The 24,336-nt window shown below is 36.1% G+C and overlaps 2 protein-coding genes across 3 annotated transcripts; one reads left to right on the forward strand and one right to left on the reverse strand.

Moving 5' to 3' along the window:
* The first annotated feature begins 547 nt into the window (after window positions 1-547).
* LOC117618522 lies at window positions 548-7,245 on the forward strand. Of its 2 annotated transcripts, none has more exons than XM_034348099.1 (7): window positions 548-2,422; window positions 3,283-3,401; window positions 4,347-4,973; window positions 5,122-5,434; window positions 6,300-6,465; window positions 6,612-6,714; window positions 6,851-7,245. In XM_034348099.1, the coding sequence occupies exons 1-7, from the start codon at window positions 1,265-1,267 to the stop codon at window positions 6,966-6,968; spliced, it is 2,604 nt and encodes an 867-aa protein (XP_034203990.1). In that variant the 5' UTR covers window positions 548-1,264; the 3' UTR covers window positions 6,969-7,245. The 2 variants fall into 2 exon arrangements, with proteins under 2 accessions (XP_034203990.1, XP_034203987.1); XM_034348096.1 differs by having other exon boundaries at window positions 617-2,422; window positions 6,297-6,465.
* Window positions 7,246-14,581: 7,336 nt separating this feature from the next.
* On the reverse strand, window positions 14,582-18,155 carry LOC117618117. The gene is made up of 5 exons (XM_034347736.1): window positions 18,132-18,155; window positions 17,563-17,861; window positions 17,396-17,458; window positions 16,594-16,657; window positions 14,582-14,883 (listed from the first exon to the last, which is right to left on the reverse strand). The coding sequence occupies exons 1-5, from the start codon at window positions 18,153-18,155 to the stop codon at window positions 14,839-14,841; spliced, it is 495 nt and encodes a 164-aa protein (XP_034203627.1). The 3' UTR covers window positions 14,582-14,838.
* Between the last annotated feature and the right edge of the window lie 6,181 nt (window positions 18,156-24,336).

Raw genomic sequence — 24,336 nt, forward strand, 5'->3', positions numbered from 1 at the left:
GAGAAATGGAAGATTCCTTAAGCTGGGAAAGTAACCTGGAGATATCACTTTATTTCCTTTCACATGTTTGTTTTGAGTATGAATGAAAAACAAAATTTGTATAAATTTTTTAATTATACCCATATTTAATCAAATTAAAAAAAGAATGCATTTAATGATACATTGTAATTCTAAATTGGTAATGGGGAAAAATCTTCATGAAAATTATGCATTTAATGTTGACTCATTTTCCCAAACTTTTTCATAAGAAGGGAAAATAAAACCCAAGGAGAAGGAGGGCTTTACTTTCCCCTATACTTTTCCATGTACAAGCAATCATTTTCTATGCATAAACTTACATGAGAAAACAATTGATTTCCCATTCCTAAACCAAACAGGGGTTATGGAGGTTTGAGATACCATCATATTAATTATTGAGAAAACTATGACAAGTAAATATCACCACATAATTTTTGCAATTTCTGACGTGACGTGGAAAATACCGATGGCCCACAGCAAAAAGAAAATAAATTTTAAACGAAAAACAAATAACTACGTGGCAACACCTAATAGACCGCCGCTCTTCTCTCTCTCTGCCCTTTTGGATCGTTCTCTTCCTCTCTCTCTTTCTCTCTCTTGTGTCTCTGAATGTTAATTTATAAATTCTGAAATCATTCTCGTCTCTCTGATCTCTCTCTCCTTTTTTTCTCTGTCTTCAACAATTCTCTCTTTCACTCACATTTGCCTGAAGCTTAGGGTTTCGTTGCAAACTCTCTCTCTCTCTGTGTGTTCCTCTCTCTTTCTCACACACACCCCCACTGAGATTAGAAAAAAAATTGAAGCTTCAGAGGTACGCCGCCTTCTTCGCACCAATCGAAATTCCGGCATTTTCACGAATGTTCTTAAGCCGATCTATTTGGCATCCGAATTTCTATTTTTCTTCTTCTTGGAATCATCCAATTCTCAATTTCATTTGTGATTTTGTTCTTAGCTGTGGGGATGTGTTTACGACCTATGAATGAATTTCGGTTTTGATTAGGTTAGTGTTCACTGTTTCCTCGATTTCGTAATTTTGTGATTTTGAGAATCAATTTGGGATTTGGTTCTGTATGGCTGTAGATTGTGAATGTTGGTTTAGATGCAACTGTTTTTCTGATTATTTTATTATTGTTTTTGACTTTTGGGCTTGGAAATGGAGTGTTAAGGTTTAGGTGAGTTTTGGGAATTGAATAGAGGTTAAGGGTTGGTGATTGGGTGTCCTAGTGTGGGATTTGATAGGTTAGTAATGACGGATTTTGAGCCGCTACAACAGAAGCCAGAATCCGCCGATGCCTGCGCTGATTTTGAGCGTGGATTTGAGGAATTCATGCGTGGGCACTTGGATGAATGTATGTCATTTGCGTCATGTAGTTCTCCTCGTAATCCTGATGATGATGATGATGAGGGTGAGCAGCTCGTGCGGAGGAGACGGAGGTTGGATTTGGAGGGTGATGATTTAGCAGAGTCATCGGCTGCCCGACGCCACCACTCCCGGATTTTGAGCCGTTGGGCTGCGCGGCAGGCACAAGAAATGATAACTACCATTGAGAGGAGGAATCGTGAGTCTGAGCTGATGGCGCTCGCAGGGCTGCATACGGTGTCGATGCTTGACTCCTCATTCTTGAGGGAGTCGCAGTCCCCTACTTCAAGGCGGCAGGGGGCTGTGGAGAGGCCAAGCACTCAGGCTTCTGCGATTTTGCAAATGTGGAGGGAGTTAGAGGATGAGCATGTGTTGAACAGAGCGCGTGAAAGGGTGAGGGAAAGGTTGAGGCATCGGAGAAGAGTTGAGTCTAATACTAATGAGTCGACCACTAATATGTCTGATAGTCGAGGGAGTGAGAATCAGGGTAGTTTGGTGGATGCGAGTGAGAGTGAGAATGAGTATGGGACTTGGTCACATGATCAGATGGCTTCACAACATGAACGTGGCGCTAATGACGCGTCTAGTAGGGAGCAATCTCCTGATCTTGGCGAAGTTGAGAGGGAGAGAGTGAGGCAGATTGTGCGAGGATGGATGGAAACTGGCATTAGTGATCATTCATCCAATGTTGCTCCAAGAAATAATAGTCCCAGAGCAGAGTGGCTTGGTGAGACAGAGCGTGAAAGGGTGAGAATTGTTCGTGAGTGGGTGCAAATGGCAAGTCAGCAAAGAGGAGCACGTGGGGGCCGAAGGGAAGATCAAGTTACGAGCGTTGGTGCTCAAGTTGATCGAGCTCGTGATGTTCCTGTTGCTGACCATGAAGAAGGCCAACCGGAGCACATTCGCAGGGACATGTTGAGGTTGCGAGGAAGACAAGCTATAATTGATTTGCTCGTGAGGATTGAGACGGAAAGACAAAGGGAGCTCCAGTCTTTGGTGGAGCATCGGGCTGTCTCTGATTTTGCTCATCGTAACCGCATTCAGGTCAGTTGCCTCATGAAGATTGTTTATTTGTTTGTATTTTTAACATAAATCAATTTGCTCCCACGGTGTGGTGCCTATCAATGAATGAGAGTCTACAAATTGCCATCCTACAGAATTTGTAAATTACTAGAGCTTCAAACTTGAGCTCTGTAATTTGACTGGATTCTTTAGAAGATCAAAATAGCTGAGTACAATCGTTGTCAGGCAAGTAGCAGATTAAGTCTTCATAATATGTTTATGGTCGCGTATTAGTGTATCTCCTCATATTAGTGGATAAGTCCTACAAACCAGAAGCCAGAGCTGATGGTTAAGAAAGCATTAGTTTTTCCTCCCTTTCTGATATACCTTTATTCTGTCTCAGTGGGTGATATGGAATGATTCTAGGTTTCTACATCTGGTTGCATGGATATCATTGTATTCACTTGGTTTACTCCCAAATTAACATCTCTACTCCCTGTAAAAAAAAAAAATTAACTCAAACGTTAATTAATAATTATATTGCTATATGGTGAATGCTTAAGTTATGTTAATATAGGAAATAGTTATTAGTTGTCCCCTATGTGTCTTAATACCCATTTATCTTTTTTCCCCTTTTAGTATTCAAACCTAAACCCTAAACCCTAAACCCTGATGAATATTTATAAGTTTTTTCCTGTATATGCCTGTTCTTATGACAATGGCCTATAATGTCATTGCATGTGCTTGCTAGAAGTTGTATTGACGTCATCCTAATATAGTGGAATTGCGTAGTTCTTTCCTTGTTCTGCTCTCCAAAAAGTTCCCTTATATGATAATGTGGATGTTAAACTTCCTGCATAAATGGGCATGAGTTGGCTACTAATACAATTGAACATTTCCAGTCATTGCTCAGAGGTAGATTCTTACGAAATGAAAGACCCGTTGAAGAAGAAAGACCGCCTTCCATGGCTGCTGGTGAATTAGTTCAGTTGAGACAGCGACACACTGTTTCTGGATTAAGGTATGAGATGTTTTAGTCATGCCATACTTCTTAAGATGACTTAATTGGTTCATCGTTGCCTTTACTATAGCTTTAAATCGTATTTTACTTTTATCTGTTTGTGGGTCTGTCTTTTCTGCAATGCATCTACAAGGAAAAAATGAAGTGTATATATCATACGTTTTAAAATGCCATAAACACAGTTTAAATTTTTATTTATTTATCTCTGTTATCTTGAAGAAGCAGTTTTAAGTTTTGTCATCTTTTTGTCATTTCTGTCTGCTTCTGTTGTTGAATTTATTTACATCGTTATAAATTTGTTGATATTCTAAAGCCTGATTGGGATTTTTACTTTTTCTTTTTCAAATTAATATATGAAGCATTGCCCAAAATTCTTTTTTTATTTTTTTTAATCAATAGTAGAGGGGAGATTCAAACTTAAGACCTCTTCCAACATTGGGAGGTTTGTACCACTGGACCAAGAGCTGGTTGGTATTTATTTGTATCTTTAGGAGATTTCAATTTCTTTCCAAGTCTAAAACATTATTAGTGTTCTTGGGCTGGGGTACATAGAAAAATTTCTAGATGGCGTGGCCAGAGCAATCATTGCTTTAAGCACCTGCTTTGCTCAAGATGTCAAATAGAACTGACATAGATGAATAAATGTTCGTCAGTACTACATAAATGGGACACTCGTTTGGTGGCTATGTTATGATACTTATGGGAAAAGATTTATGATATTTCTTCCTGGGATAATTGTAAAAATCCAGAATAAAGAGGGCACTCGTTTGATTTATGTTTTATTTTTTCTTTATATTGGTTTGGTTTACTTTGTCAGTTGGATTTATTGCTCCAGTTTTATCTATTGCGTATTGTTTGATTCCATTGAAGTGTCAGAATTGTAATGGTCAGAATTGCTATGAATGTCAGTTTGTTAGCATAGTGACAAGTTTGTTTCCTTGTTAGGGAAGGGTTCCGCTCCAGATTAGAAAACATTGTTCGTGGTCAAGTTGGCAGCCATACTGATTCTGCGACTAACAGTAACATTAATGATTCCAGAAGCGATCATACTCAAACAAATGCTTCACAAGATGTCCAACAGGAAAATCATGAGGAATTGCAGACTGGGAGTCATGGGACTGACGTCAATCTGTTGCCTGATCCAATGGGGAACTTGGAAAGCAACACAGCTGTTGAACGTCTCGATTGGCAAGAAACTGCTAATGAAGGAGGGAATTGGCAGGAGCCAATTGCTGAAGATGAGACACAAAACTGGCAGCAGACAACTTTCAGTCAATTCAATGAATGGAGAGATGGTAATGCTGAAGATACTGTTGAAAATTGGCAAGAAAATTCAGTCAATAATTGGCCTCAGGAGACTCCCAGAAACGTTGATGGAGAAACAGATCATCAGCAAGAAGCCCAGGGGATTTGGCATGAGAATGGTTCTCGGGAAGCTGTTGGAAATTGGGCCGAAGGGCCTTCTGCTCCTGTGAGAAATCGTCGTTCTGTTCCAATTAGAAGATTCAATAGATTTCATCCACCAGATGATGATAACGTGTACAGTATGGAACTCAGGGAACTTTTGAGCAGGTATTTGATCAATAGTAGATGAATTATATGCATTGCAAGCAACGTAGACTTATGATTTGATTAATTTTATGATGGTTATGATTTGATTATTTTTATGATGATTATGATTTGATTACTTTTATGATGGTTACGATTTTTCATTTTGCAGGAGAAGTGTTTCCAATCTTCTTCGTAGCGGGTTCCGTGAAAGTCTGGACCATCTAATACAGTCATATGTCGAAAGGCAAAGTCGTTCTCCCATTGATTGGGATTTGCATAGGAATTTGCCAACACCAACTCCCGCTTCACCAGAGCAGGATCAGGAGCAACAGAGGGATGATCAGAATGAAGATCAACATGATGCCATCAACAGACCTTCACTTGTTCTACCATCTCCACCAGTGCCCCCACCACAGCCATTATGGCATCAGGACTTACATCACACTGGCTGGTCTCGTCATAGCATGCATCGTTCAGAAATCGTGAGCCATCTCCCTTATACAAATTTTTTTGGGACTTCATATCACATATGTTAGCATACTGGCTCTTTTTTTCTTCTTCTCTAAATGCAGTTCGCTCAGGCATTCTGATTTTCTAATTTTTTTTCCCTCTCAAAATTTGAGGTGTGGATTTATTATGCTATCATTATGGCTTCTGAGTTCTTAAACCATCACCTGGTTAATAAGTATATAATATAACCATATGTATGATACATTTAATAAAAGGTAATATTTACTTATAAATATCTATTTTTATTCAATATTTAGTACATTAGTAAATATATATTATGTATTTAATATATTAAATATCTATTATGTACATAATATAATATTAATATATATTACAGATTTTATAGATTTTTATTCCATAATTAAAATATGCATAGAAAAAAAGAATGTAGGACTAGAAATAGAATTCTATTTTATATATGGAGTCTTTCTGTTGACCATAAGGAATTGGGACCTTAGTTTGACATTACCTTGAGGAATAATGACATGGGGTTGTTTCATTACTTTTTTCCCCTTAATACCATGTGCTATTCTTTATAAATAGCCTAGTACCTAATATTTTGCATTTTTGTGGAAAATTATTGTCCAATTTGATATTTAATGGGGCCTATCATCTTTCACATGCTTTAAGATTCTTATGATGTCTTGTTTGCTAAGACATCATACCATACCAAAAGTACTTTTTAAGACTCATTTAGAATGCATTTCGCCTGATTAGTTGATGATTGATGTAAATGGGAGTTGGACTGGATCTTCTATTCTACATTCTTTTCTGTGCCTAGGTTTTAGTTTCCTTGCTCTGTTGCTTTCTTTGAATGTGAATTCTGATTTGTAGCAGGAATGGGAGATGATTAATGATCTGAGAGCAGACATGGCAAGACTTCAGCAAGGCATGAGCCACATGCAGAGGATGTTGGAGGCCTGCATGGATATGCAATTGGAGTTGCAACGTTCTGTCAGACAGGAAGTTTCTGCAGCTCTGAACCGTTCATCTGGTGAAAAAGGTTTGTCTGAGAAATGTCTCTCTGTGTGCAATGGAACTGTAGATGTGATCATTGAAGCAAAATTGTGGATAGGTTTTCATACTAGTATTGTAACTGTCATCTATTGATCTTTCGTAATTGATTTGAAATATGCAAATGCATTGCAGGGTTAGGCGCTGAGACATCAGAGGATGGGTCTAAATGGGGTCATGTGAGAAAAGGGACTTGTTGTGTTTGTTGTGATAGTCACATCGATTCTCTCTTGTACAGGTATTCTGCTTATAACCGTTACACATTCGTTTTGAATAACTATTTTGGAACTTGATTGTGTGCAGGATGACTATGGTTTTATAATACATTCTTCTTTGTGTCTCCCCTTTTCCCTTCTTTTTGTTTCTGGGTGCAGATGCGGGCACATGTGCACTTGTTCAAAATGTGCAAACGAGTTGGTTCGTGGCGGAGGGAAGTGCCCACTTTGTCGAGCACCGATTGTTGAGGTGATTCGAGCATACTCCATACTGTAAAAATAACTTTTAATAGGAAAGAAGGAAAGAAAAGAATAAAACTTGAATAGAATGACTTGAATGGTGGAAGGGGGGGAATGCAGTGGTTGTTCCTTAGGATGAAGATGATTGGGAAGCTTCGGAGGTCCTCCTTTTTTCTGTAGAGTGTTTCAGTAGTTGCCGATGTTTTTCTGATTATATATGGAAAACAGAATGCGTTGTATAATTGGAATAACAAATGGCACTCTTGATTCATCATTCTTGCGTAAATAAAATCTTCTCATAAAAATTCTTTTTTTGTTTCTTTTCCCCTTCACTCTAGCTATCATAGGCAAAAGCAAAAATAAGTAGCAGAATCTTGTGGCTAGTAAATTGACGCAAAATTAGTAGAATCTTCTGTGACTAAGTTGGGAATGAGAGAAAAAATGGACACGGTAAAGATTTAATTACTACAGTAACTTTAGTGGTTTTATTTATTTATTTATTTATTGGGTGAAAAAATCAATTACTAACATTATTTTTAATGTACTAGGAACATAACTAACATTTCCTTGGGTCAGATTTTTTTCTTTAGTATAGTATAAGTAAGAGCAGAATGAGATATTATCTTTGTACAAGCTTGGGTTTGGTGACGTCGTGCAAGTATTCTCACTTTTGTAATTTTGACTACAGCTTCTTACTTTGTGTTAGAAATCTGCTTTGTGGAAATGTAACCTTGACTTGCAATCATGAATGGCAATTTTTCTTTGTATCTCAAATTCTGTACATACTTTTTTTTTTTTTTTTTTCCTTCTATTAAATCTCTAGCCTCTGCCCACGTGAGTTAGCCGATCAAAAGTAACGCTTTTCTTGGTTCAGGTTGTGCAAGTCGCATGCCCTTTCGAACCAAGAATCCCAACCCTCAAATTCTTGGGGTTAGTTTGTTTGGAAAATTAGCGATAAATTCTTGGGGTTAGTTTAAGTGGCAAGGGAATGGGGAATAATGAATTAGATGATAGAGAAGTGCTTGATTTCCTCCAATGTAACAAAAAAGTACAATTAAAAAATCACAAATATTTTTTACTGCTAAGAGGAATCAGACAGCATCGGAATGGTACATAAAGTTTCAACGAAGTACCGTGGTGTTAACTTATGATTAACCAAACCTATAAAATTTAGGGCTCTTTAGTTTTAACCCATAAAAAACTTAATTAATTTGGAAGAAAGATAATTAATTTTGCTTAATTAATATAAAACCAAAGCCACCTAATTTTACCAAAAGGACATCCAACAACCCTAAAATTACTACATGTGCCATTGTAGAATTGTACCAGAAGGGTAGAATTGTCTTATCAGAAGGGTATAATTGTCTTATCAGTTGTTATTTTTTACATAGCCCAACGAATCTGGACCTTTCTTTGGGCTAATCCAAAATAGTAGTTTTTTTCCTAAGTATTAAAACTAAAACCAAAATATCCAATATCTTACAAACTAATTAATAAAGTTAATTATGTCTAAAACCTAATTTTTCTTAAAATTTATGCCTTCAAGTGATCAAAATATGGTTCATAGCTGTTTGTATGGAAAAATATGACTTCAATAGTGTTTGTACCATATTTGGAAAATGGGCCAAAGATGGTTTGCTTTCCAAATAAAATTACATTAGACCCAAGCCAAATTTCTTTGTTTCATAAAACCAATGAAAAGGGCTGTTTTTAATTTGGGCTAGTAATGAGCGAAACCCACTTAAAAGCCCAGGTTGCGAAATGATCCTAGTTTTAACCCACACTAAAGTTAGAAAATAGGTAATCGTTACCAGTTGACCCACGTGACAGTTTGAAAATGGGTTCTCGTCATTAAGAATGACTTGACTGCTATCTCTTTCAGCAAGGAAAGCAGGTTGGATAATGGACGCCAAAACCAAGAGGAATCGTATTCCAACTAGTTTTCCAGCTGCGAAAGAATGACAAATCAAAGGGATATCCCTTAAAACTAGTAATTTCATCAGAGATATCCTTTCTCCTACTTTCGGATTGATGCGTGAGGACAAATCAGCAGCTGACTTTGGACAACACCCAAGTATCCTCCTCCAGCTTTCACCGTCATCATTAGGGACTTTTGCCTATAAATATAGAGGCTCAATAGCAGCACAAGAGGAATCTCTCTCCAAAATCATACGCAACGTCTTGTAAACACTTGAACAAACTTCAAGATTTTTCAAATAGCCAACTTGCTGCCCAGATAACCAGTTGACAACTCCTGCATTTATCTTTTATTGTTCCACTATCTTTGTGGTATGATTCTTGTTTAAATACTCAATATAGTTTTATTCGAAACAGCTGAAACCTGTACAGATTGGATAAGAGAAATATCCAATCTCTTCAATATTGTAACTTGTTCTTGAAAAAACAGCTAAATGGAGAAATCTTTGACTTTCATTTTAATTTGTTATCATACTGGAGCTGGATAGAGAAATTTCCAGCTTCTGGAAATTTTATTCTCTTTGCAGTTTTCGTTAATCGTACTTTACACTCTTGTCATTTACCTTTTTTGCATCGTACTTGCTAATAGTTTATATTCCCGCATTTTTATATATGAACTTTTTGATATAACAGCTCATTACTAGATATACCCAAAATAAGGTCTGAATAGGGCTTTATTAGCCAAAAAACAACGATTTATCCTAGCCTATATTGTACCATTGGACCCGAATTAGCTGAGTCTTAACCCAGTCAAGGGTTATCTCGAGCTCGAATTAGGTTTCTGAACTCAATTAAAGGAGCATTGACCTCAACATTGGTTTTTTCCTGTTTGGCTAAGTACCATCTACATTTGCCAAACCATCAACGCACGATTGAAAGAATATTGAAGTCCTCTTAATTGAGGCATAGAAAAGAACTTGTCCGAGCTAGTACCCCCCTTGGAATACAATGGCTTGATTAAAGATCCAGAACAAGCGCAAGTCCATTAAACAAGCACTCTACATCATATATACCAGGTCTATTGGGTTGGTCTCATCTCCAATGGTGGCACGCCTACGCAATCTGAGATTGGGCTATAAGAAGCAAGTCATCAGGGCCCAGCCCGTGCTCGCCTGCTCTTCTTAACCCAATCCAACTTTCAATTTTGTTAGAAATTGAACAAGTCCTCTCACAAGCCAATAACACTCAAGATTTCAAACACGCACGCGCACACACATACACAAAATTTTGGGGGAGGGGTGGTGGGAGAGGTTTGGGGTGTTTGATTCAAGTGACCTAATTCTAATGCTTAAATGTAATCAAACTCTAATTTCAACAACATTGACAAAAATAAATATCAAAGTGTGAAATTAATATGTAACAAACACTAGGGTTTTCGGAATCCACTCTAAATAATCCTGGACACTCAAGTAGCGAACTCTAAATGTGTTGATGAAAATATTCGCAATCAAGACTAGGTCTAGTGGCTCAAGATGCATTGATTCTCTCTAAAATAAGTAGAGTACGGGGCTAGTACGCATGCTTTCCTTAAAATCAATCTAGGTGTGCTTAGTACTTTGAATTAATTATATGGAAAACCCATTCAGTTCAAAGAGAATATGAACATCACAAGAAAACCCTAATAGTATGGTGTTAACATTAGGCATTCAAGAAACCAATTCACATGGATGTTTCTTACTTCATCCATTTATTGCTTAGGAAAACATAAGGGTACATATAATCCCAACAACCTCGAGAAACATTCTTTCAAAGGTGATCAATCAAAGAAAAACATACATCAAGGATAGATTCAATTAATGAATGGGAATTCATCAACAATTAATATCTAGAAATTCATAAACTCAAGTATCAAAACAATAGAGTAATCATGTTTAGGGCTTCAACCTAAGCTCTAGCTATGGAGTTTAGTTCCTCATACTTATTTCAAACACAAATTCAAAATATAACTAGAAAGAGTTTATAGATTTTGTGAAAGTGATGGAAGCTCAAGGTCTTCAATGGCGGAAATCTTCCTCTCCTTCTTGCTTGGCTGCACCTTTTACTTCCTCTCCAGCTCTCTAGATCCAAATTTTTCGAATCCCCCCTTCAATTGGGCTGATGCCCCTTTTTCTTTTGCTCCTCTCTCATCCCCTTCATTTCTTCATTTCCAACTCACCCATCAATAACATAATGATTCTTTTTCTCTATGTCATGATGGGATTTTTGGTTTTTGTCTTCACAAAGATGCTCTTTGTCTCCGAAAATTGCACTCCATCAAGGTAAGTTCTTGTTACCAAATGGTATGATAACAAGAAGAATCAAGATGACATCATGGAGGTAAAAACTGGCCCAAGACAAACCTCTAGAGCTAGGGTCAAATGCTGGATCGGTTGGATAGTCTATACTTGTTCAATGGAGCTCAAATACGGATATGTTGTAGTTAACATCCATTGGAACAAGTTTCATGAAGAGCTTCACTGCATTCGAGCACCGAAAGATGTTTATCCATAGTCAAGAAGTTAACCTACGAAAATGAGCAAAAACAAAAATTATAACCAATAATGCATTTTTAGCTCACTTTCATTCTAACCAAAATAAAATTCTATAAAAACACAAAAAAAAAAAGTAAAATGCTATAAAATGTCAAGAACTAACTCAAAATATTGGGTGAATAACATGATAAATCATGTGTAAAAATGAACCCAACAATGCTCCTTATAATAGATTACACAATCATTCTTACATGTGTCAATCTTCTCATAATGAAGGCCGAGATCTTTAACAATCTGTTTTGCACCATACTTGGTTTTAGGCAACATTTTACAAAAAGGAAATACTTTTTTCAGAAAATTCTGTAAGTTGTAGACTTTGCAAATGTAAAATTAAAATTGTTAGCGAGATCCTATCTTAATTAGGAGATTTATTTCCTAGTCTGTTAGGACTCTATTTCTTTCCTTTTGTACATATATATATATATATATATATTTTTTTTTTTTTTGTAATTAGGATTTTATCTTTTTTTCTTGTTTAACCCTACTAGGGTTACATCTTTATATTATAAATACCTCCTTTTGGAGAATAAAATATAATCAGAAAATATTCTACCCATATTGTTTGAGTTGGCATCAAAGCCAACTTTTCTGGTGACCTGTGTGTTGTGCATACTCGTGTTCTAGCCCCATATTATTTTTTCTACCTATGTCGTGTGTGCCCTCTTGGGTTTGTGTATTGTGTTGTAGTGTTTGTGTCTATCTTCGTGCATATGTCTTATTTGTGCCTTTGCCATGCTCCGCTGTGTTCTCTCTCATGATCTATTGAGTTTCTGCTACAATCGTGGGTGATAACTCCATTGTTGGTGATATTGCTGCTGCTTCTGCAAATTTGTGTTTTTCTGACTCTATTCTAGGTACTTGCTCAAATACTTGGATAATTGACACGTGCTTCTGATCATATGACTCATGATGCGAAATTTTTTGATGAGTTGTCTAGTAAAATTCGCAACCCATACATAACTAATGCGAATGGCTTGCCTTCTCCAATTACTGGAGAGGGCATAATCTCCCTTACTCCTACTCTGTCCTTGTCTTGTGAGTTACTAGTTCCCAACATCCATTGTAACTTGTTATCTGTTGGTCAATTACTTGATACACTTAATGCTTATGCTACTTTCTATCCTACACATTGCTTTTTTTAGGATCTCAAGACTCATGCGACGATTGGGCATGGTAAACCTATTGGGGGCTATATTTGGTTATAGAGTCGTCACTTGGAACACCCATCGTTTGGCTACCTTAAGCTTTTGTTTCTATCTTTATTTCGCTCTTGTGAAGAGTCCAATTTTAAGTGTGAGACATGTATTTTGGCTAAAAGTCATCGCACTGTGTTTCTTTTAAAGGATAGCAAAGGCTGCAAAGCCTTTTGATTTAGTGCATTCTGATTTGTTGGGTCCAGCTCGTGTTACATCGAACGGATTTCGTTGGTTCATCACATTTATTAATGATTGTACCATACTCACTTGGATTTTCTTGCTAAAAAATAAATATGATGTTGCTTGCATCATTCCAGAGTTTTGTACTATGATGTCTACTCAGTTTCAGGCTCGGGTCAAAGTATTCTAGACTAATAACGGAGGAGAATATGTTAATAATACTTTGGCGTATTTCTTCCGTGCTCAAGGTATTTTGTCACTAAACGAAACCCCTTTTACCTCTCAGCAAAATAATGTGTCTGAAAGAAAGAACTAACAATTGCTTGAAGTTTCCTGCTCACTCATATTGGATATGTCTATTCCCCATCATCTTTTGGGGGCATGTTGTTCTGTCTGCTACCTATTTGATTAATCGTACTCCTAGTTGGGTTCTTGATTTCAAGACTCCACGTGATGTGTTTGGCGACCATGTTTCCCCTATCTTCATCTCCAAGTTGCCCCTTAAAGTTTTTGGGCGTGTTGCCTATGTTCATGTCTACTCTCATCAACAGAGTAAACTTGATCCTTGTGCTCTGCGATGTGTCTTTATTAGTTACTCTTCTACTCAGAAGGGTTATAAGTGCCATTATGCACCTAACAAGAATGTGCATGTTACTTTGGACATGACTTTCCATGAAGAAATGTCCTATTATGTCTCTCCCTCCTCTCCAATTCAGGGGGAGAGCGGGAGTGAATTGGAGAGTTTTGGATTAGAGGATCTTGGACTTAATGATGTATGTGAATATATTGCAGATATTTCTCTCAGAGAGAAAACGACCGGTCGCCCATCTAATAGCGACTGGTCGCCAAGTTTGGAGCGGAAGATGATGCTCACGGTTTCAAAACAATTGGTCGCGAAGATGGTCACGATTGGTCGTGGGTCTGAAAGTGATGATTTTGCTCTCTGTGACAAAATGACCGATTGCCTTGAGCAGTGCGACCGGTCGCCTGGTACTGTTTCTTGTGATTCTTGTGAAGACTAGTTTGATACAAGACCCCCTCTACCCTGTCATTGCTCCAGTCCAATTGTGATGATGAGTCAAGTGAGGTAATTTCTGGTGATCTGTCTGTGTCAACTTATCAATTACCCCCACGAAGTACTCGTGAGAAACCCAAAGTATAATATTCCCCTAATATATATGTCAAATCTGAATATCCCATTAGCCATTATGTGACAACTCAGTGCTTATCTAAATCATATGCATCATATTTCTATAAATTATCTAGTGTATGTTTGTCAAACAAGCTATAGGATGTTTTATCTAACTCCAAATGGATGGATGCCATGAATGTTGAAATGGATGCCTTGAACAAGAATAAAACATGGGATTTAGTTCCTTTGCACGAGGGAAGAAAGCTGTTGGATGCAAATGGGTGTTTACTTTGAAACATAAAGTTGATGGTTCCATTGACCGTTACAAGGCTAGATTGGTAGCAAAGGTTGTACTCAGACTTATGGAGTAGATTATTTGGAGACCTTTGCTCCAGTGGCAAAGCTCAATACTGTGCATGTACTCTTGTCCCTGGCTGCTAATCGCGACTGGCCCTTATTGCAATTCAATGTCAAAAAATGAGTTTCTATATGGTGACCTCAATTGACAGGACCCGACCCAAATTTCACTTTGAAATCCGAGCCGAACCTTGTTCATGTCCGACACTTGGCGGTTGCCAGGCACAATGACTAAATTGCCCTTCTAGTTAAAATTCAAGTTTATTACAATTTCAACTTCTACCGAAAATTCGGCAAAGTTTCCCCTGCAATTTGATCATTTCCCAGAATTTCCACATGTCAAAAGCATAAATATACATATCCCAACTGCCAATATGCTTCGAATTTAAGATCCAAACAGTTCTGATAAACTAAACGGCCTTAGGCCACACAGAAAGTCCTAGGGCAAATCATCAGAGCAACTAATTCAGGAATATACAACAGAACAATTTGATTTCAAAAGAAAATTCTATATAAGAGGAAGAGTGGAGCGGATTATGGAATCTGCCCGGTGGTGGCGCTCTGGTGCACGTCTATTGCCTGGGACGCAGAACATTTAAAAGGTGAGTGGACCCAAAAACAAAGTTTTAAGCAAAATAGCATAGGAACATACTAACCCACTGTAAAAACAGTTATGCAAAACTAAATTTTCCTCTTCGTTATATTCGTACTAAAATCAATGCATTCACATATTTATATACGTATATGCCAATCATATTCAAGGTCAATAAAACTCTCTTAAAAGCATTGAAATCAATTTAAAACTACCACCTAGGTGTACCCCTTTAATTCTGTCAATTTCCTGATATCCGTCAATTCCCTTGGCAAGTCTCGGTGACACAAAGTCAACCTGAGCCGCAAACTGGCAGGATTCAGAGGACCGTAGTCAGCCTGATTCGCATTCCTGGCTCCCACGGTCCCGGGTCCCCGAAACTCGTGAGCATAGTCTGAAATATTGATAATATCGAGGAAATATCGAGGATATTTCAGTTTTTTCGAATCACGGATATTTCGGAACATATCCATGTACATATCGTATAAATATCGACAATATCGACGATAATATCGGAAAATATTGATGTCGATAATTTCGCTCACATTTCAGCAATATTTTGTCAAAATATCGGTGTAATATCGCTAAAATATCGAAAATATCGAAAATATCGATGTGAAGGAAAAAAAAAAGTTTTTTTTTAAAAAAAGGGAAAAATGGGAGAAAAAAGCACAAAGGGGATATGAACCCCTCCCATTTTACTCCTCCAACACCTTAAACACCATATCACTTATTTTTTTGTGATAATATGCTAAAATATTTATATTTATATGGGTGGTATGTTAACAATTACATGCAAAACTATTTTGGGGATTTATCATTTGATGACTACTCTTCACAATACACTTATTCTACACATAGAGATGATGAAGATAGTGAAAAATTTGAACCTCGTAGGAACTCTATGTGGTACTAAGTCACTCATGTATCTTACCATGCAATGTATAAAGTGTAAAATATTATAGTAAATCATTATATATAAATGATTACGGTGTATTTAATCTTTTTTCATTAATTATTACATATTTTTTACACTCATAGTGTTTGCCCGCTTGCTGTATAATCAACTTAAAATTAGTTAAATCCATCATGCAATGCATTTCCTTCTAATTTTTTGTGATAAACTCATAGATAATTGACTAAATAAACATTCTCCAAAGTTTCAATGAAAATTTCCAAGTTTTTCTTACAATTTCCGTGGTTTTTATTCAATTTTTATCGATATCGATAATATCCCGATATTTCCATCGAAATTTTCATATTTTTGGACTACCGATATTTCCGATATCATCGATATTTTAGACCTTGCTCGTGAGGCAGATGTCAAGCGCGCTGACAAAACTGAAGGCAACTTGGATGTCCGTGGACATCGTCATATCCGAAGGCAACATATACCAAAGGCCACCTGTTTCTATAACTGGGTACCTAAGGTGGCTTAAGAAAATATAAAATTTCTGAAAGGTCTGATGAATAACTGAATTTTTGTTAAATCTAGAACTCTGCTGCCATTTTATCTGATAAATATCTCAATCTTTACTTTCCATATCTTTTTAGCATTTTCAACTAGGCAGCAAATAAATAAAGATATTTAACTTCAACAAATCATGCTAGGAAAACCATGATCAATAAAACTTATTCAAGATCAAATAATGAAATTCATTTGCATAAAATCATTTATAAAAGAAAAGTCCACTCACTCCTGGTCCGAGATAGCTGGACCTCCTGAAGGTCCCTCCTACGGGTCTGTCTGGCCCCGGATGCCTGATTAAACCACCATGAATAATTAATTAATAAAACTGCTTGGTATAAGTATTTAATTAAAATCCTAAACTCCGGCTCCTAGAAGTGCGTACACTAACTTTAAAGTCATTCTTATGCCCACTTAAGCATTTCATATGGTTAGAGCTGTCTTAAAAGGCCCGAGACTCACTAAGTGATAAACTTCCATATTGGTCAATCCAGGACCTCGTGGGGTCCACGACCTCCAATTACCAATCCGAGAGTTCCTATAAGTTCCTCACATTTAAATAACTATGTCCTGTAAGTCTGGTCCGAATCGGACTGTCGGATTGCTCATGATCATACGGTCGGATGGTTATTGTTTAACTTAATCTTTGAAATATTAAATCGGAGTATCCGGGACTCCGATTCTCGATCCGTGAATTTCTACACAATCCTAGAGGTGTCTAGATTAACATATTTGAAAATGAAGTTAATCCAACAGTCGGGATATATCAAACTCGGATAACGCCTAATATGAGATATCCGATCGACGACCGAACGATAGCCAAGTTGAAATCCGAGCATACCGTCATGCTCAAGATGACGTAGCGAACATTCTAAGACAAAAACCTAACATTGACACCCCGGTGATGCACTACCACGCACCGCCACCGCCGGTGGGTGCATTGAGCAATTTTTCGGCGATCGGGAAACTCCAAACCGCCGGCCAATAATCACACCTACGGATTAAGCACATCAAGGGGAGTAACTTTATACCTTGGCTCGACGATCAATTCCATCTCTAAAGCCCTCGAACGAAGCTTTCTGTCTCTTGAAAACCTAGAATTTTTAGTTTCAAAATCAAAGAAATTTGAATGGATTCTCGTTGGATTTTCAAAGGGTAACACAAAGAGAAGGTATAAGAGTGTTTTAGGTGCAATTACCTGAGTTGTGGCAGCCGGAATTGATCGGAAAAGACCACGAACAGCCACTGTTCAAAACAACCCAGTTTTTGGGCTCGGGTTTGGCTCAAAATTGAGCTCAAACTTGGTGGTTTTGATCTGAAATTGTAGGAGGCTTTAAAAAGGGAAGAAAGAGGACGATTTTGCTGCTTATGGTGTTGAAAATGGCAGCCAGATGAGCAAGCTTGCCAGCCAACAATGGCTGGCTGTTCTGTCGCATGGAGGAGAAGGAAAATCGCAGGGGGGAAGAGAGAGAGAGGAGAAGAATCAGATTTAAAAATCTAGCTTGCAAAAATTATGATTTTACCCCTCAATGTATTTTGATCGTATCTCCTTCGTTATAACCCCGATTCGAGCTCACAACATGTCAACGGACTCACTTCATCGTGCTCTACGCAACATTACAAGCGAAAATTTCAAATTCTTCTCCGGTCAAAAAAATCAACTTTCTCCAATGAACTATTTTATGGGCAAAATTGTCTTTCTTTCTAATAAATTAATAATTAAATATTATTTAAGAAACAGGTTGTTACATCAATGGGGAGATTTACATGGATCTTCCTCCTTATATTCATGTAACCTCTAAGGAGGGTGTTGAGTGTAAGCTGCAGAAGTCCTTATATGGATTGAAGCAGTCTCCAAGAGCGTAGTTTGGGAGATTTGTAACATCTATGAAGAAATTTGGGTATGTGCAGACTATACTTTGTTTTTAAAGCGGCATAAAGGTAAATTGACAACTTTAATTATTTAAGTTGATGATATGATTGTGACTGAAGATGATCAAGCAGAAATAAAAAATCTTCAGAAGTATCTGGCTTTCAAGTTTGAGATGAAGTCATTAGGTGATTTGAAGTACTTTCTTGGGATTGAAGTTGCCAGATCTAAACATGGTATATTTTTGTCTCAAAGAAAGTATATTTTGGATTTGCTTGCAGAGACTAGAATGTTGGATTGTAAACCAATTGATATCTTTAGTGAACAGAATCATAAGTTGGGGTTCTTTCTTGATCATGTCCCTGTAGATAAAGAGCGTTATCAACGACTTGTGAGGAAATTGATTTATTTAGCTCATACCAGTCCTAATATTGCATATGCAGTGAGTGTAGTGAGTCAGTTTATGCATTCTCCTAGTGAAGATCATATGGGTGCTGTTATGCGCATTTTGAGTTATCTGAAAGTAATTCCTGGCAATGGGTTAATGTTTTGCAAGTATGGTTATACAAATGTGGAAGGATATACAGACGCTGATTGGGCTAGTTCAGTCATTGATAGTTGTTCTACGTCTGAGTATTTCACATTTGTTGATGGTAATCTTGTTACTTGGAGGAGTAAAAAGCAAAAAGTGGTGTCTAGGTCTAGGGCTGATATCGAGTGCCATGGGATGGCTCAAGGTGTGTGCGAGTTACTATGTTTGAGAAGATTGTTGAGAGATCTTGGGTTTGGACCCCAGAAACCCATGAATTTGTATTGTGATAATAATAAAGCTGTAATTGCAATTGCGCATAACCTTGTGCAACATAATTGTACAAAGCACGTGAAAGTTGATCAACATTTTGTTAAAGAGAAGTTGGATGCTGAAATTATTTCTTTTCCGATTATATCATCCGAGTATCAACTGGCAGATTTTCTTATGAAAGCTGTGTCTACTACGGTCTTTCTCAACTCACTTGACAAGTTGGACATGTGTGACATATTTGCTCCAACTTGAGGAGGAGTGTTAGTGAGATTCTAGCTTAATTAGGAGATTTGTTTCCTAGTCTATTAGGACTCTATTTCTTTCCTTTTGTATAGATATTGTGTAATTATGATTTTATCTTGTTTTCTTGTTTAACCCTATTAGGGTTACATCCTTATATTATAAATAGGGAGTATTTTTGCTCACTACTTTAACCCAAGGTGTACTCTCACCACCATTCTCAACATTTGACATGTGTCTATTAACATTAACATGGTTCCATAAATACAAAGTAAAGAGTTAACTATGGTTGTGCCAATGGACATGTGTCAAGTGTTGAGAATGGTGGTGAGGGTACACATTGGATTAAAGTAGTGAGCAAAAAGATTTCCATTATAAATACCTCATTTTGGAGAATGAAATGTAATTTGAAAATATTTTACTCTTATTTTTGACTAAAATCTGGCAAAAAAATATAAAAACCTGATCGGATTAGTTTTTAAAAAGATTTAACTCTATTGTCTTTTATCATATGAATTACTTTAAAAGTATATATATAGTTCAATCTATTGTATTTTATTACATGCATTACTTATTTAAAAAGTATAGTTCAATATATTGTCTTTTATAATATGAATTACTTTATATAAAAAAACATATAGTTCAATCTATTTCATCATAACATAAATACATAGTGAAAATTGTTATGCATTGAGGCATTGTAGAGGCTGTTTGAATTTTGATCAAATAAATGGTTGATTTGGATTCTTAATATATACAACCAGTTCCAATTAGGAGTGGGTTTCGGGACTGGAAAATCGGAATATCGAACTAGACCCGATGGAAAAAATCGAAAAAAAATCGGTTAACCAAAAAAGTCAACAAATTGAATCAGAACCAAACTGAACCGATTTCAACCGGTTTCGATTCTGATTTTAAACCACACCAAACCGGACATGACTGGGTTATTTTATTTTATTTTTATTTTATAAGTTTTTTAAATCTAATGCTATATTTTTAATTTTATAATTAATATTTTTCCAAGTTCAATTTCAAAACATTTCTAATTGAATGAATTGGATCATTTGTTAATTTTCAAACCCAAAAAATAACTTATTTATTATCATTTGTATTTTTTTTTAAAATAAAAATATATATATTTTGAATATTTAAAAAATAATAAAAAAATAATAATCCGGTTGAAAATTGAAACCGATCAGAACTGGACTAGAATCAGTCAGAATTGAACAAGCCAATTAAAAAAAAATTTCATTTGAACTGGACTGATTAAATAGTATCGGTTCTTATTCCAATTTGAGGTGAGAACAGGACCGTGCCCATCCTATTCCAATCATTGCGATCAAATGAATAGATGAGTTAATGAACTCTTTTTAACTATCATTATATGCTTGTGGAACTCTTCGGCATTATATACTTGTGGACTTGTTCGGCATTATATGCTTTCAGTCCAAGAGATGCAATATGTGTAATAATATATTAAGAAAACATGAACTAAGTTGATTTTATTGAAGAAGAAATAAAAAATTTAATCTTTGTGGCATCAAAATGTACATTATTTTAAATAAGTATTGCCAACAAGGTCTAGTTGAGTTAGAAAATGCATTGATTTGATTGCCACTAGTCATAAGTTCGAAACCCTATGACATCATGGTAGTGTGTGCATGAGAAACCCCCTCTGTTATAGTTTAGATTAGGGGTGGGCATCTTAAACCGAAATACCGAAACCATACTGTACCATACCGATTTCATACCGTTTCATTTGGTATGGGGAGATATTCGGTACCGTACCATACTGTACTAATAGAGTATGGTATGGTAGTGGTATCAAGATTTTGGTACCGATCAATACTGTACCGTACCGAATAATACTTAAATATAATTTTGATTGCCTTTGTGTGTTTGTTTGTAGAGCCTTTTTCTTTGATTCATTTGACAATTAAAAGCTTTTTCTTTGATTTATTTGGCAAAAGTCATCTTTCTTCAAGCAACTCAATAGTAATTTTTGATTTATAGGTGAAAAGGTTTTCATGATGAGAATATAATAAATAAAATAGTTGTAAAATATTCAACCAAGACCCTTTGAGTGAAAGAAAAGAAAGAAACAGTATGTATTTTTATCTCTTAATAAAATTAGTGCCTATCACCATTTGATTTTAGGATTATCCTTGGACTCTTTACTTTTTGTTTGTAGAAAAGTCACTTAGAATCTTGATTAAGATGGAGACTTTTTTTTTTTTTTGGTTAAATGGCAGGCCTAAGCCGACAACAAAATAAACTAACAAGGAATGACCCTGGGCTGAGCCCTGCCTAAAATATCAGTAGCTAAAATATCTTTGAATTTGTAACTTAGGCATTACTTATTTTGGTGAATGAATATGTTGAATATTGAATTGGTTCATTTTTTAGTTGTGTCATTTTGGTACTGAAATGGTACCGATACCGTACTGATATCGATTTGGCATGGTACGGTACTGTACCAATTTTGAAAAACCATAATCCCATACCATACCATACCGATTTAAATTTCCGGCATCGGTAGCGGTACGGGCTCAATACCGTACCATACCATACCGTGCCCACCCCTAATTTAGACTATCACTTATAATATAAATAAAAAATAAGTATTTTGTATTTTATTAAAGTTTAAAGTAAGTAATTTATGAGCTTATTATGTAGATAGTTAGGTTTTAGTCTTTAAATATCTTGAGTAATACCCAATATGGTTTCCACTCATTTAGTAATTCGAAACCTTTGTGGCATCGAGTGTGTGTAATGTGTGTGACACACAATCATTGTTGTCAGTACCCGACTTCACTAACATTGTTGTCAGGACCCGACTTCACTAACAAGAAATATAAATAACAAAAAGTGAACTAACTTATATGGATTCATTGATTCATTATTTCTTCATTTCAGATTTGATGGACAATTTCTTTTGTCATGTTGTATTATCTTTTTGTATAATGCACACTTTCTTTTCTTCTTGTTTTGAGCCAATTCAATACCACTTTTTATCCTTTTGGAACCACCAATATTGTCCTTCTTTCTACCTTTAGTTTGTGAGATATTGGGGTCCAAAAGCAACAAGTGAGAGGAATCAATATTAGTACTATATGGATCACCTGTTGTTGAGGAAGGAATTGTTGCATGCTGATTAGAATTTTTTGACAGTTTGGACAATTCATTTATAGCTTCGATGAAAGTTGTGAATGCCTCATTTGAAGATGCTGCAATGCAAGCCAACTTAGTTGCTTGATGACACATATGGCTAAGTCACAATGCCTCTTATTCTTCTTTACCATTATTTGTCACCAAAATTTTAAAATCCACTATCCTAAATATGTTTGCTTCTTGTCTCCATCTTGGAAGAATAAAACGGTCAGGTAATGTATCTATATCAAGACGGACAAATAATTTCAATAAATGTCGACAAAGTATTCCAACAAACTTAAAATTTTGACATTCACACTTACCTTTGTATGTTTGTAAATTTAACTTAACCACAAACTCTTCATGCTTTCCAAGTTTTGTTTTCACTAGGTATGCATGTTATTCGTTGTCACATGGCATTTCTTCAATTTTGTAGCGATTAACTTTACTACATCCATCCATGACTTGTTGAAAAAAAATTTAGTATACAACTTAGATGCATGTTTCAAAATGACACTACTACAAAAAGTGAAAAAGACGACCAGAAAACAACGACGGTCTAAGTGAAAACCGCCGTGGTTTATAAAAAGACGACGGTTCTAAAAACACCGTCGTGTAATACCGCCTTAGACAACAAAAAATTGGAGATTCAAATGGCTGTTCAAAAACAACGACGTACCTAATTAAACAACCGGCGTCTATTTGAAACAGATTTCAGCAGTGTAAAATCAAAGCCAACAAAGGACGGCAGAAGTTATGAATCGACCGACGTAGAAAGTAAAGACGACGATTTCAATAAAAACCGCCGTTTTTACTCATAAAATAACACGACGAGGTTTTCGTATAAGACGCCGTATAATTACAAACAAATCCGCGTCTTTAAAATAAAAAATATCGCCGTATTAAAATAATTTACAACGACGTACAATATAAATATATCGGCGTCATTATCATATAGTTCTACGACGTTATCTTTAAATTGTACTATAAAATTTAACGTCGTATTTATTCATTTCATACGTCGTACATTTAATTTAAACTGTCGTCTTAATATGAATTTTTGTTAACAATTTTTTTCTTTGATTTTCTTATCCTACGTCGGTAGATCTACTTAATGACAAGAATTGAAATAACCACGACGGTTTATATAGAAAACCGCTGACATAATCAGATTTTTCTGAGAACCCAAGGTTTACGAAATCTTAACAGATGGAATTCTGTTCCACATCATAATCTTAACATATGACACAGATTTGCAATCAGAGAGACAATTTTTTGGAAGTTGATGATGTGTGTGCGTTTTTGTATCTACAAAAATTATACCTAACGTCTTTGCAAATTTGCAATCAGAAAGACAATTTTCAACGACGGTTATATTACACCTAACGACGTTTAAAAAATCAACGTCGCTCAACAAATATATTACATCGTCTTAGTATTACTTAAGACGACGAAAAACGACGACAGTAAAACAAAAACAGTCGTTGTTCTTATATTCTTATTTTATTTAAATCCACGTCGGTTATATTAAACATAACGACGTTAAATGAAAGGATTCCACGGCGCATAACAAATATTGCGTCGTGTTATTTAAAAACGACGTAGTTATATGTAACCGCCGTATTTCTTTTTTGAAATGGTTTTATATATAAGCAACTTTTCGACTTACACATGCACTGTTTCCAAACCCGATTAAAAATTTCAATCTCCCAGAGAAAACTTTTCGTCTTTTTTCCTGTCAGAGCACTGTCAGAGTATCTCATCGTCTTCCTCTCGTCTTCTTCGTCGTCTCTGAACTTAAACATCGATCGTCTTCCTCTTGCTTTCATTGCACGCAAAAGGTAAACTTTCATTTTCACTATTTTGGTTACTGTTTTGCATGCTCATACGTTTTTTGTTTGAAAAATCTT

This window comes from Prunus dulcis, chromosome 2 (assembly GCF_902201215.1).
Source record: "Prunus dulcis chromosome 2, ALMONDv2, whole genome shotgun sequence".
In the NCBI taxonomy this organism is placed as follows: Eukaryota; Viridiplantae; Streptophyta; class Magnoliopsida; order Rosales; family Rosaceae; genus Prunus; species Prunus dulcis.

Excerpts from the sequence above, each read along its gene's own strand:
- LOC117618522 (XM_034348096.1), top strand. The coding sequence starts at position 1,265 with ATGACGGATTTTGAGCCGCTACAACAGAAGCCAGAATCCGCCGATGCC. Across the intron at positions 3,402-4,346 it reads CACACTGTTTCTGGATTAAG|GGAAGGGTTCCGCTCCAGAT; the intron begins GTATGAGATGTT and ends TTTCCTTGTTAG. Across the intron at positions 4,974-5,121 it reads CTCAGGGAACTTTTGAGCAG|GAGAAGTGTTTCCAATCTTC; the intron begins GTATTTGATCAA and ends TTCATTTTGCAG.
- LOC117618117 (XM_034347736.1), bottom strand. The coding sequence starts at position 18,155 with ATGAATATAAGGAGGAAGATCCAT. Across the intron at positions 17,862-18,131 it reads ATATAAGGAGGAAGATCCAT|ATTTTTAAATCTGATTCTTC; the intron begins GTAAATCTCCCC and ends TTTGCAAGCTAG. Across the intron at positions 16,658-17,395 it reads GAATTGATCGTCGAGCCAAG|GCATCCGGGGCCAGACAGAC; the intron begins GTATAAAGTTAC and ends TGGTTTAATCAG.